Here is an 11785-nt window from a genome sequence, read left to right as displayed (position 1 = left end):
GATCAGCGGCTGGGATGGCGTTCCCATGCGGGATGGCGTCCTTTCAGGGGCTTTCCGATTGCGGGGAGTGGAGAATTTGGTGGTTTTATCGTCAGATGTCAGATGCATCTTTGAGTTTAAGATCTGATTATCTTTCGGAGGATCAATATGGTGGGCGTTGAGGATCAGTTGGTGATACCCTCGCAGCTTCAACTACACTCTTATAGAATTCCATCGTTAGTTTTGTTCATCTTTCATCCCCTTCTCAAACAATATGACGGCAATCCACAATCAACAAACGCGTTTGCAGGGATCGGGTCAGGACAGACAACAACTCCACCAGATCCATGACTCGGACTTTGCATACGACGCGCACGGTTAACAAGACAGCGCATAGTTTCGTTTCAGCTACAGTACTTTATATGAGTGGACATACCGGCTGAAATCTTTGCCCAAGAACACAGGACAGAACAGCGATTGTAGCTTCAAATAGTCAGATCCATGGGTCGATACCCGAATCCTTCTACATGACAAGGCCCAAGAGCAGGGACGGCATGAAGAGTCAATATACTCAAGAAATTATATTACTACAGGTTCAGCTCCGTCCCTTGGATATTTGCTTAATCGCAGCATCATACAGCTGATCCGTACTGTCATCATCCCCCGTCTCCATCCCGCTCCTCTCATGCTCTACCTCAATCTTTGTCGTCACAGTAATCTGCTCGTTTCCCCTCCGTGACGACGGCAACTCTTCAAGATACACAGTCTCTGGCTCGGGATTGCTCCTCGAGCGCACCTCTCCAACTTTGGGCCTGCTTCCTGATAACTCGACAAACCCGCCCGTGTGATGGTGATGTGACTCTGGGCCCGAGGGATTCGAGCCGCCGCGGTTCTGCACAAACTCGACCAGCTTTCCCAAGACTGCAAACTCGAGCTTGAGCTTGATCGAGTAGACGACCACTTTTATCCCCTGCTCCAGCGTGTAGTGGTTCTTGTACATGATGACCAGTAGGGCAATGTCCATTGCCACGATGACGAGGTTGATGATGAAGAGGTGCCACATGAACTTGCGCTTGCTTCCAAAAGACGTCTTGAGGATATCGACTGTCTTCCAGATATATAACCCTGAAATGATGAACTCTTGGACACAGAAAAACGTCATCTGGACTTTCTCCATCATCTTGTACAGAGGCGTAGTCTGGCTCCCATTCATGCTTGACGAAGACCTCGTAACAAACAATAACACCGTCATAGTCGTATGCCACGTAACTCCATTAAAAACAATCATCCAAAACACCGCACGCTGGATCTGGATGTTGCTGAGAACTAGGTGGAGTCGCGAGTACAACACGACAGACTGTCCGCTGATGAGGAGCACCCAGCCGGCACTACAGATGGCCATGCCGACATACCTGACGACGAGATCAAAGTAGTCAATCAGCCAGCCGAGGGTGTAGGGCACGACGCCAAACGTGGCGAGTAGAAGACTCCAGAAGTAGAGGCCTCGAAGGTGCTTGAACGTTGTGAAGATGAGTGCGAGGAGTTCGAGGCCGTTGTACAAAGCCAAAGCCGAGCAGGCCTATCAACAGATTAATCACCGCAATATGGAATAGTGCTTTCGAGCAGACGTACAATGACCATGACGGACTCGGAGCTATACGTCAACCCCGTCACCTTGCCGTTGCCAGCGCTTGTCACAGACATTATGTCCCGCCGATCGCTCAAACGTTCAAGGACAGGAAGAGATGGATCGAGCAAGACGAAGGCTACTCTGAGCGGGAGGGATGTGGGGACGAAGAAGGTTTAAAGGGTTTCTAGTCGAGGCAAAAACCTCCCTTACCCAACCCTCACGGTTAGCATCAAGTTGTCCGTTGAATCCGGGGTACTCCATGGGGTAGAATCCGGGGGCGGGGACTAATGACTCGAGCAATGTGACAACATGTTATTCCTCCCTCAAGTCTTCCGACTCCATGCTCTATTAGCCTCTCATCTCCCCCAGATTCTCGCGTGAGCAAGGGAAAAAAGATGGGGGATCCCACCATTCGGGCAACGAGAGCTGAAGGATGGTGGAGGAACCATGACCTCACATCCTTGCCCACGCTAGGGTTCAAGCCAAGCTACTCTAAAGCGCCGTCTTCTATTGGTTGATTCCATCGGCGAAACTTGCCTCGATCGGGCGAGTCGTCGTTGGGAATTGCTTGTTTGAGGTGATCGTCGAGAAGGGTAATTCTCTCCACGAGGTAATGTCAAAGAGGAAGTGCTGTGAGTTTATTAAAGAAACAATATTTCCAGAACCTTGTTAGTTGTCTGGTGCCCCTTTCTTGACGTCGTTCTGAGATGCAAGTCTAATGAGCCACCGTTATGAGGCGTCTTCTAGAACAAAGACGTTTAACTCTAATCAACACCTCGAACGACAACGCACACGCAGCAAAAAGTGGTGCAAGAAGAGACATCTTCAATTCTTCAAATCTATCTTCTAATCATTATCATCTCATCATTCCTCTACTTGAGGCCAAAGCAGTTGGCGTAATAAGTCACAGTAGCGCTCCAGTCGGAAAAGACGCCAACGACTCCAATCTGTCGGAACACATCCAGCAGCTTGAACACGTCGCCGTCGTTGTCGACGATTGAAGCAATGGTGGCATAGTAGTAGTTGCCGTTCGCACCGTTCTTGAGGGGACCGGATCGCTCCAGACTCCAGGTGACAATGTCGAGACCGAGCTTCTTGGCCTGGATGGCATACTCGCTGGGGACAATCTCGCCGTTCTTGGGAGCGACGAGGTATGGCAGAGGAGGCGCAATGTATTTCACACCGTCGGCAGCATAGCGGGTAAGGTTGGCGATGGCAGTCTTGAAGGTCTCGGGGGTGTCGCCCGTCTCGTCGAGGTACATGGCCTGGCGGGCAAACTTGGGCTCGGCCTTGAGCCAGTACAGCATATCATCATACAGGAAGCTCTGCAAGAAGACATTCTTAGGCTTGACGCCAGCCTCCTTGTACTCGTCAATCAGCTGCTGCGCGTACTTCTCCTGTGTGTAGTCTCCCTGGAACGGCATCTTGACCTCGGGCGTCTTAAGCTCCGGGGTGTGCTTGAGGCCGAGCGACTTGGTGAGCTCAATGTGCTCCTTGAGGGTCATGACGGTGCCGCACGTGGCGTACAGGTCGGTGCGCCAGTTGGGCGTGCCATCGAGGAAATCGACGGCGTTGGTGGCGCTGGCGTTGAAGCCCTCCATCTTTGCGCACAGCGTCTTGAACTCCTTGAGAGTGATATCGCTGGTGCAGCACTTGGCCGAAGCCGGCTTGCCGTCCTTGGCTGCCGTGAAGGGCTGCGTGCACTTCTTGTTGAGCTCGGGGATAGTGACGATGTTGGTCGTGTAGTGGAGGTCGCACTGAGAGTGTCGGCACACGAGCTGGCGGTCCTTGGTGAAGGCCACATCGCACTCGAGGATACCAGCACCCATACGGGCACCGGCAAGGTTGGACTCAAGAGAGTGCTCGGGGATCATGAGGGTACCACCACCACGGTGAGCGATGGACCACTCCGAGGGCTTCTGACGCTTCTCAGAGCACGACTGGAGCTTCTTCTTGAGAGGACCCTCATCCATGTTGTTGGCGAGGAAGTAGGGTCGTGGGCCAAGCTCGATCTGCTTGATGGGCTTGTACTCGCCATAGTTGGGCTTGGGCGCGGCCGCAGCAGGGCTCACAACCGCAAGACCGGCGAGGAGGGAAGTCGAGAAGCGCATCTTGGACGAGAACGAGTCAATTGATAGACACAAGAGACAAACGGCACAAGGGAACCAAAGCACCAGGTCGGTCTGGTGAGGAGCGAGGAATTGAGGCCGCAATTGAGACTGAGGCTGACCAAAACACCAGGACGATCTCGATACAGCCTGGGCACCCTCCAGGTTTTATGGACGTTCAGCAACGCCAGCGAACAGTGATCCGCGACGGATAAGCCTATTCAGGAAGTTCACCCAGATGACGTCGCAGCGAGGGTCCCGTCTCGCAGGGACGGGTCGATTCCTCACCAGACATGGCGCCGCGGGAGCTCCAGCTGGTGGTCCTTCGCCGAGACCTCGGTGTTTAGGATTGGAATAGCCCCAACCCAGGCGAAGGGATCATGACGCCGATCACAGACTTCACAGGTCAACGTCTGCAGCAAGAACACATGGTTTCGGGACCTCGCGGTGGGCACACAAGCTCCCCTGCCCACGAGGAACGGTATCTCAACGGGCACGTGTGGAGAGGAGGCTGGTATCGTTGGAGGACAAGAGCGGGGGAGATACTCTGCAGTGTCGCACTCAAAGGATCGGCCGTGGTCGATGCGTGTTTAGTTTGAAGCTTATGATTCGTCATGCAGGAGCTCAATTGGAGGACCCTAGCCTAGAGCTATGCATATCCCGGTTAAGGTGAACACCAATGTCCCCTGGACAAGTCTTTAATTCGCGGATGAATATCTCTATCCGGGACGGCCGAGTTGACAAGGCTTGGCAGTCATGTCATAGCCTGCACATGCATTTTGGTGAGCACGTGGAAGCGGCCTCTTGGTGTTATAGCTCGTCCTTAGCTCCATCCGCTGCTCGTATCTTACGAACTGCTTCAGTTGTCGTCTTGAAGTGCTCGAATTTCGGTGCATCTTCTCCGAGGCCCCAAGCAAACACACCGCCCACGTTGACCTGCGGGACAACGTCGTCCATCTTCCTCTGGATACTCTGCTCAGTATCGAACGACCACCATCGGAGCTCACGAGAATCCCAGTAGTAGTAGCTCCCATCGCCATCAGAGCTCCCCTCATCTCGTGCACGGGCAAACGATTCAGCCACATCGCCGGGAATATCATCGTGCCAGCTAAAGGCGCCCGTCTTGCCCAGATCCGCCCCAGTCTTCGGGTCCTCGAGCAGTTGAGTAGGACAGCCTATCGGGTTTGAGGGATCGCATTGTTCCGTCATGAACCACTTGACATAGTACCCAAACCCAAGGTTGAGCCGCTTTGGCGAAGCACCGCGGTCAATGTAGCGCTGGATGGCGTCCCGTGAGTCTGCAACGCCGCTGTGATGCTTGGTGATGTTGTCGCGACGGTTCATCAGATCGTACGTCATGACGCTGAGAAAATCGACCTCTTTCATGATTCTAGGGACTGTGTCAGGTGTGAATGCCATCAAGTCGACTTCTTTTCCAGGCACTGCAGCAGACAAAAGCTTGTCCGGCCCAAGGGCAGCGCGAAGATGCTGGAGGAGCGAGACAAAGGCCTCAATCTCCCATTCGCGCTTTGAGTTCGGTATCAGCTTGTAGTCATCACGATTTCCTCTAGGATTCGAGTCAGTGCGCCTTCAAGCCATGTCAGTAGAGAGAGCATACCCTGGGTACTCCCAGTCAATGTCGACGCCGTCTGTCCCGGTCGCATCAACCATGGCAGCTACCTGACGAGCCCATCGCTTCCTCGACGTCTCGCTTTTTGCACCTTCCTCGAAACCCTGGGTGTCGCCCCATCCTCCAATCGCCACCATGGCTTTGGTGTCGCGTGAGAAGCTAGAACGGACCTCGCTGACCGTGGTGAACAGAGGGAATTCATCGGGAGTCTCGTCGACATTGAAGACTTCAGAGCGCATAAAGGCAAGAATGACGTGGGATACATCTCTCGTGTCTTCTTTTCGGGGAACAACATTGTGCTGGCTGAGATATAGTCAGTGTATTGTCCAACCCCAACTTCATGGCATCCCTCGTGAAGCAACAGAACTCACCCAGTCAGGTACATGATGCAGCGGAAAGGCTCTTTGCTAGGATCAGCAGTCGCCATTGCTGAAAGCGCCATGAGCCATGCGCAGAAGATGCTCACGAAATGCATCTTGTCGCTCTCAATTACGACAAGAACAATGTTGATATTGGCGGAAGGGAGGTTGGGTGGCCACAGGTGAAGAAGACCCACCCAGTCGCAGGCGTTGGCCACTGCAGCTGATCACGCACCGTACATGTAACGAACGGCCGGTCGCAGACCGTCGCAGCTCACACAGTGCTTCCAACTCGTCATAACAGCGTGTGTCCTCCTCTATTCTCATTATTGTTCATCTCTACGATACTTGACAGCGCCCAGACTTCACTTTCACTCAGTCAGACGGGGACAAGTTCATGGCAGCCAGCTAATACGCGACTCGGCCTTGTGGTGGTTGTGTTATTTATCCACAATGTAGGTAATGTAGGTATACTGTTTACAGGATATTTCGTTACTTGCTTTGTTGCTTCGTTAATATGTCCGTTAGACAATGCCATGGCTCTTCAGGATGCGGCTCAGCTCCTTAAGCTGCACCGGTTTCGAGAGGAACAGGTCCAACCCCGTCGCAAACGCATCTTCTTGCGCTTCTTTCGAGGCCAGCCCAGATATGGCAAATATGTGGCACCTTGGAAGGTGCTTCTCCTTTTCGAACCCCCGAATCAGGCGAGTCGCTTCGAATCCATCCATCACCGGCATGGATATATCCATCAGAATGCACCGATAACGTCCACCTCCGTCTCTGTAGGAATCAACGGCTTGTCTCCCATCTGTTGCTGCGTCGTATACGTGGCCAAGCTTCTTCATGAATGCTTGGAGAATCCTCATATTGATAGCGTTGTCTTCCACGAGAAGGAACCGGGGCTCGCGAGTATCCTGGGGTTTCTCTTGAGCCGGCGGCTTGGGGGTTCTGACTTCTTCATTGGATTCCATAACTTCGAGACGCGGTCGTTTGGCATTGCTGCGCTGGTCACCGGATTCGTAGGGAGTCTCATCAACTTCTGGCGGCGGGGGGAGCCGGTCAAGTATTGTCGAGATGCTCGAGACCTCGGCAGCCGATGCCTGCAACTTCACCCATCGCCTAAAACTAAGCACCAAGGCCTTGGCCAGCTTCCTGGGCCCAATACTAAGCATCATAGACTATCAGTAGCTGCCCATCATCATATAAAAGTGTGAGGGGTTAACTTACGGGCGAGAGATGAAGCTGAACAAGCCCCCGTTGAGTTTTTGCAGTGACTTGTGCGATTTTTCCCTCTTGCGAGCTGCTGCCACACTGTGGCATACGACAATGACTGGAGAAGATGATTCGTTGCGCGGTTGTTTCGTGAGGAGTTCGACGTGATTTTCGTCGCAAAGGATCAGATCTGGCAGAAACTCTGAGCTCTCATCCATAGCAACAACCTGCATGCGCAACCAGTCTTGGCATATCTTCTCCAGAGATCTCTGTTCGTCAAACTCCTTCAAATTCCACTGAGCAGGGTCCAAACCACTATGGGAAGGCGAGAATCCCAACACCGCGACGCGCAGACGAGACAGCTCAATCACTTGTGCCTTGAACTCGTCCCGTTCGGCCACCGTCTCTGTCGCCTCAAGACTAGAAACTTGAAGTGGAAGCTTCACGGTCGCTCTCGTCCCCTTACCCACCTGACTCTGGATGTGAGTCGAGCCACCAAGTGCTCTGACAAACTTCCTCACAAGACTGAGACCAAGACCAGCTCCCGCAGAATGTGTGTCCTCTTGTGTAAAGGGCTTGAACAGACTATGATTGAGATAATCTGGCCCGATTCCAGGACCAGTGTCGATAATGTCAATGTGAACAACTCGATCTCTCGACCCGCGCTGACTTGGAGGTTCTTGGTAAGCCGCTACCTTGACGAAGCCACGATTCGTGTACTTGAGTGAGTTTCCGCAGAGATTCATTATGATCCTTCGAAGCGCCCCCGGTTGAGAGCAGAATGTCCATTCCACTGTAGGATCAATGTCCAGAATCACCACGACCCTTTCCGAGCTCGGTTGCGACCTGTTTGTAATACCAAACGCACCCGAGTTCTCCGCAGCATCTATGCCGTCAAGTCTAGTATGCGGATGAGCATCACTATTTTCCGGTGACTCTTGATTACGGAAACGAAACAAGGATTGCTCTTGGTAAGTGTGTCCGGCATGGACACATTCGACGATTTCTTCGACCAGCATGTCCACGTCCAGATCCGAAGTGATGTACATCATTCCATCCGCCACCGAATTCCTCTGCGGAGATTGCACACCCCGCCTCGGAGGCCGCGTCAGATGTGTCGGTGGCTCTCTTGGACTCTGGATGAAGTTGTTGATCTTGGACCAATCAAGCAAGTGATTGATGGTATCAAGTAGAGTGCGGCCGCAAACTTCAACAGAGCGAAGCACATCGCCTTGAAACACATCCAGCGAAGTGTCGCGGAGGAGCTCTGCACACAGGACGATTCCGTGGAGCGGAGATCGCAGCTCGTGGGAGAGTGAGCTGAGAAGACTGGTGGATGCCGAGGTTACAATTGAGCTGTCCATCATTGCCACATCGGCCATGATGACTGTGCCAAATGCCGACAGATAGCTGAGCTCGCCCTGGACAGTAAAGATGCGTGTGGGTGTCATGGTGTAGGCAAAACAGCCCGAGCACCAACGCTGCTTGTTTGAATCCCAGAGAGGTACGAAAGCGACGCTGCGAGCTCCTGGGAAGAGATTTGAAATTACTTTACCCTCATTCTTGCGCGAAAATATCTCTTCACGCCGTCGTGGGAGCTTTGGGTGATCACTCTGGTCATTCTCGTGCCCAGTTGAACCTTGACCAGAAACAGGCGTGGCTTCTTCTCCGGAACGGCTACTCGAAGCCAACACCCCATGATGATCAAAGTTGAAAATCTTTCCCTTTGGGTAGCGGCGAAGCAATCGTTGCAAATGTCGTTCAGGGAGTGATTGATTGCGAGCTGTTGGATCTTGGCCATCGATGCTGGACGAGATAGAAGTCGAAAACCCCAGGACACTACAGGTAGCTGGCGCTGTATCCGAATTGCTCGAGGATATGGGATTTGTGTTGAACTCGCTATAGTTAGAGGAAGAGGATGAGGAGGATGGCCGCCTTTTGGCACTCGAGTACCGTGGTAGGCTTCTACGGCCAACGAGGCCGGCAAAGGATGCAACGCTCGCGTCCAAGAAGAGTACACCCTCGACCTCGATAGATTCCCTCAATATGTTGGCAGCTTTTGAGAAAATTCGGCGTAACTGTACGTGTCGAGGCTGGTCTACCAGTGGTATTGATTGATCGCTCAATGGACCAAACGATGCGGATGTCCCGGCCTCAGTGGGACTAGCAAGAATAAAAGGCTCTGCCAGCGGTCTAATCTTTTCGGGCTCGGTGGTGTCAACGATGGAGCCGGACTCAACCTCATCTTGTCGACGTTGCAAGTCTTGCTGCCCAGAATTCAGGGAGCCCTCCTCGGTGGCAGGATTCGTGTCAAAGGCGTGGCTGAAACTGCCCTGCCAGCCAGACATTGTGGCCTTTCCCTCGACATAGCTCCCCAATCCACGCACCATGCGCTCTGCAGGGCGACGGCCCTCGCCAGATCGTCGCAGTTCTAGATGGTTCAGGATGGCTTTCGAGACATCTTGCATGAGGTGAACGGACGCATCATCCAGGCCCGAGCGGGGCTTCGCATCAAAAATGCAGAAGACGCCAATGTTGATGCCCCTAGGGGATTGGATTGGTACACCCGAGTAGAACCGATTCCGGGGCCAGCTTTGGTAGAAGCTCTTTTCTCGGAAGACGACGTGCTCAGAAAGGTCGCGAATGACGGTGACGGGGAGCCCCCCAGCGGAAGGTGGTTCGGATGTCGAGTCCGACCTTTGATGGGTAAGAACGTGCTCGCATACTCCAGAGGACCTAGGGATGGAAGTTCCACAGAGCCAGAGTCGCTCTGAGTCATAGGTTGGCGATTCGGCGTTGGCGGATATGCTCAGCGTAGGCGTGGCCTCGGCGATGATGTGTTGACGCTGGCAGTCGAACAAGGAGATGAGGGCACGAGAGGCTCCTAATCTCAAGACAGCGACCTGAGCCAGGGCTGTCAGGGATGGATCAGAGCACGAATGCAGTGCAGACGAGGGTATCGGGTTTGCGATGTCATTGCGGACCGAGTTGGCAATCAGGATCGAGTCGTATCTAACATGGACGGAGAATTAGACGAACTCTTGCACCGCCAGGATGCTTGTGGTCGTGACGAAGGGGCCCAGCTGGAAACTGACAGGGGGCATGACGTACTTGAACGTTTCTCGTTCTCGAATTGCCTCCGTGATCCCTCCAGCTGCCATGGTCGAGACTCATGCGCATGAGCCAAGGGTTGCGGAAGCGGACATGCGCATGTAAGGAAAAAGATAGGGCTCAGCAATTGACGGTCTCGATTTGTGTGAAGACCAGTCTGAGACCCATATGAGCAGTAGGCAAGTTAGGTAAGTAGGGAGATACAGTAGTAGGTAGTGACTAGGTACGGCCATGGATGGATATCGCCACATTGAAGGAGGTGGGGTCGTTCTAGACCCAGATCTACAGAAGAAACGGGCACTAAGCCAAGGGAGCTACGGCGCCAGGCGGCCACCATTTGACTTGTCGGCTCCGATCGGGATCGAACTTCGATGGCAATGGACATGGATCTCCATCGTTGGATAGAGCCACCACCAATAATCAGTGTCTTGTGTTCCTTATTTGGCTTTGATCGATGTCATTGACGACATTATGTGGAGAGGCTTCTAGCTAATCATGCTATTCCTGTTTATGAGCATCTATCTCCTTGAGTGCGTTAAGGCTTCGTGAGGGTCACGACAGGGGGTCCGGTCCAATTAAAATAGCGAAAATTAGAGGTACTTTAATCCCCACCTATTTTCTATGGTGATAGAAGTCCCAACAATCTTGTGAGTTACAAATCGCAACATCACATTGCTTGCAGCCATAAGATGACCTCTTCAGCCCCTTCCTTTTCGTATTGCCGTTGACGCCGGCTAATGGCTTCCTCTTGCTACGTGACCTAATTTGACCGCAGCGGAGTCCTTGACAAGCAAGGCAAGGGCTGTTTTTCCCTCTTTTGACGCGTTCATGCAGCTCCATAGGCGTATTTTCGTCGCCAGCTCGAAATCGCTGCCTGGAATGACCAGTCCAATAAGCCGCAATAAGGTCATCTATAAGGCGGCCTCGCCAGTCACTCTGAGACCGTATTTTCTTCCACTTTGGCTGCCCATGAAGCTGAAGAAGATAGCTATTGATGAGGGCTGTGTCAAGAAGGAAGGTCCAAGCTATAGCCTGCCAAGGGCCACGACGAATTGAGTGACTATAGCCCCGTGATGCCCTTAGTTGGTCGCCACGGTCCACATGGTTCATCTCATCGTTGTACGTAGCGGCGATAGAAGGGATCGCAAAGGTCTTAACGGCATCGTCACCAAAAAAACGCTGTATTGGCCGTGCGCGGGCTTGATCTGTATTTGGCCTTTTCCTCTTCCGTATGATAAGCTCGTCGCCTTTGAATACAGTAGATAAGAAGAGCACGAGGGCGTTATCCTTCTACGCGATTTGGTTGACCTAGGGAAGAGTAAGTCAAATTAGTAGGGGTTTTATAGGTAAATTTGACTTAGCTTGCTACCTTATTATTAACTGTTGGAGCCATTCTGACCTCATTGAACTGAAGGAGCCTCTGGCCGGCAGAATTATCGTCTTTGAGCTTCGCGAAGGGGGCATAGATACCATAGTTGCGGCGGGCCGTGCCTGTGGCCCCGTGGCTATATTGACGGAGGCTTCTAAAGAGGTTAGCGGATGAGAAGAGGTTATTAATGAAGACGTGATATATGGCTTTTGGCAGCTTATTAATAAGGGCAATAACCACGCTTTGTGTTGGGTTGAGGTGTGTGTAAAGTCGCCTTCTTCTCTGAGATCGAAGCCGCGTTACGAGGCTAACTGGACCGTATCTCTTCTTCGGCTCGTGCCAAAGCCACCGCAAGAAGAGGCCTTTTTGCGCCGTGGCCTAGATCTT

General features: G+C 52.7%; 3 protein-coding genes across 3 annotated transcripts; all 3 read right to left on the bottom strand.

The window, feature by feature from the left end:
• Window positions 1-574: 574 nt before the first annotated feature.
• Window positions 575-1683, bottom strand: LRP88_05838 (uncharacterized protein; the record flags this gene model as incomplete). The annotated part of the gene is made up of 2 exons (XM_083242383.1): window positions 575-1558; window positions 1612-1683. The coding sequence occupies 2 exons, from the start codon at window positions 1681-1683 to the stop codon at window positions 575-577; spliced, it is 1056 nt and encodes a 351-aa protein (XP_083101319.1).
• A 798-nt stretch (window positions 1684-2481) lies between these two features.
• Window positions 2482-3720, bottom strand: LRP88_05837 (PLC-like phosphodiesterase; the record flags this gene model as incomplete). Its single annotated transcript, XM_083242382.1, has 1 exon — window positions 2482-3720. The coding sequence occupies one exon, from the start codon at window positions 3718-3720 to the stop codon at window positions 2482-2484; it is 1239 nt and encodes a 412-aa protein (XP_083101318.1).
• An 807-nt stretch (window positions 3721-4527) lies between these two features.
• Window positions 4528-10079, bottom strand: LRP88_05836 (uncharacterized protein; the record flags this gene model as incomplete). Its single annotated transcript, XM_083242381.1, has 6 exons — window positions 4528-5284; window positions 5336-5650; window positions 5719-5929; window positions 6473-6870; window positions 6934-9930; window positions 10030-10079. The coding sequence occupies 6 exons, from the start codon at window positions 10077-10079 to the stop codon at window positions 4528-4530; spliced, it is 4728 nt and encodes a 1575-aa protein (XP_083101317.1).
• Between the last annotated feature and the right edge of the window lie 1706 nt (window positions 10080-11785).

The sequence above is a fragment of the Fusarium phalaenopsidis genome (assembly GCF_050370095.1).
Source record: "Fusarium phalaenopsidis strain FUZ10S chromosome Unknown contig_32296, whole genome shotgun sequence".
NCBI classification, from domain to species: domain Eukaryota; kingdom Fungi; phylum Ascomycota; class Sordariomycetes; order Hypocreales; family Nectriaceae; genus Fusarium; species Fusarium phalaenopsidis.
The sequence above is the reverse complement of the archived record's forward strand: the minus strand, read 5'-3'. Positions and strand labels throughout refer to the sequence as shown.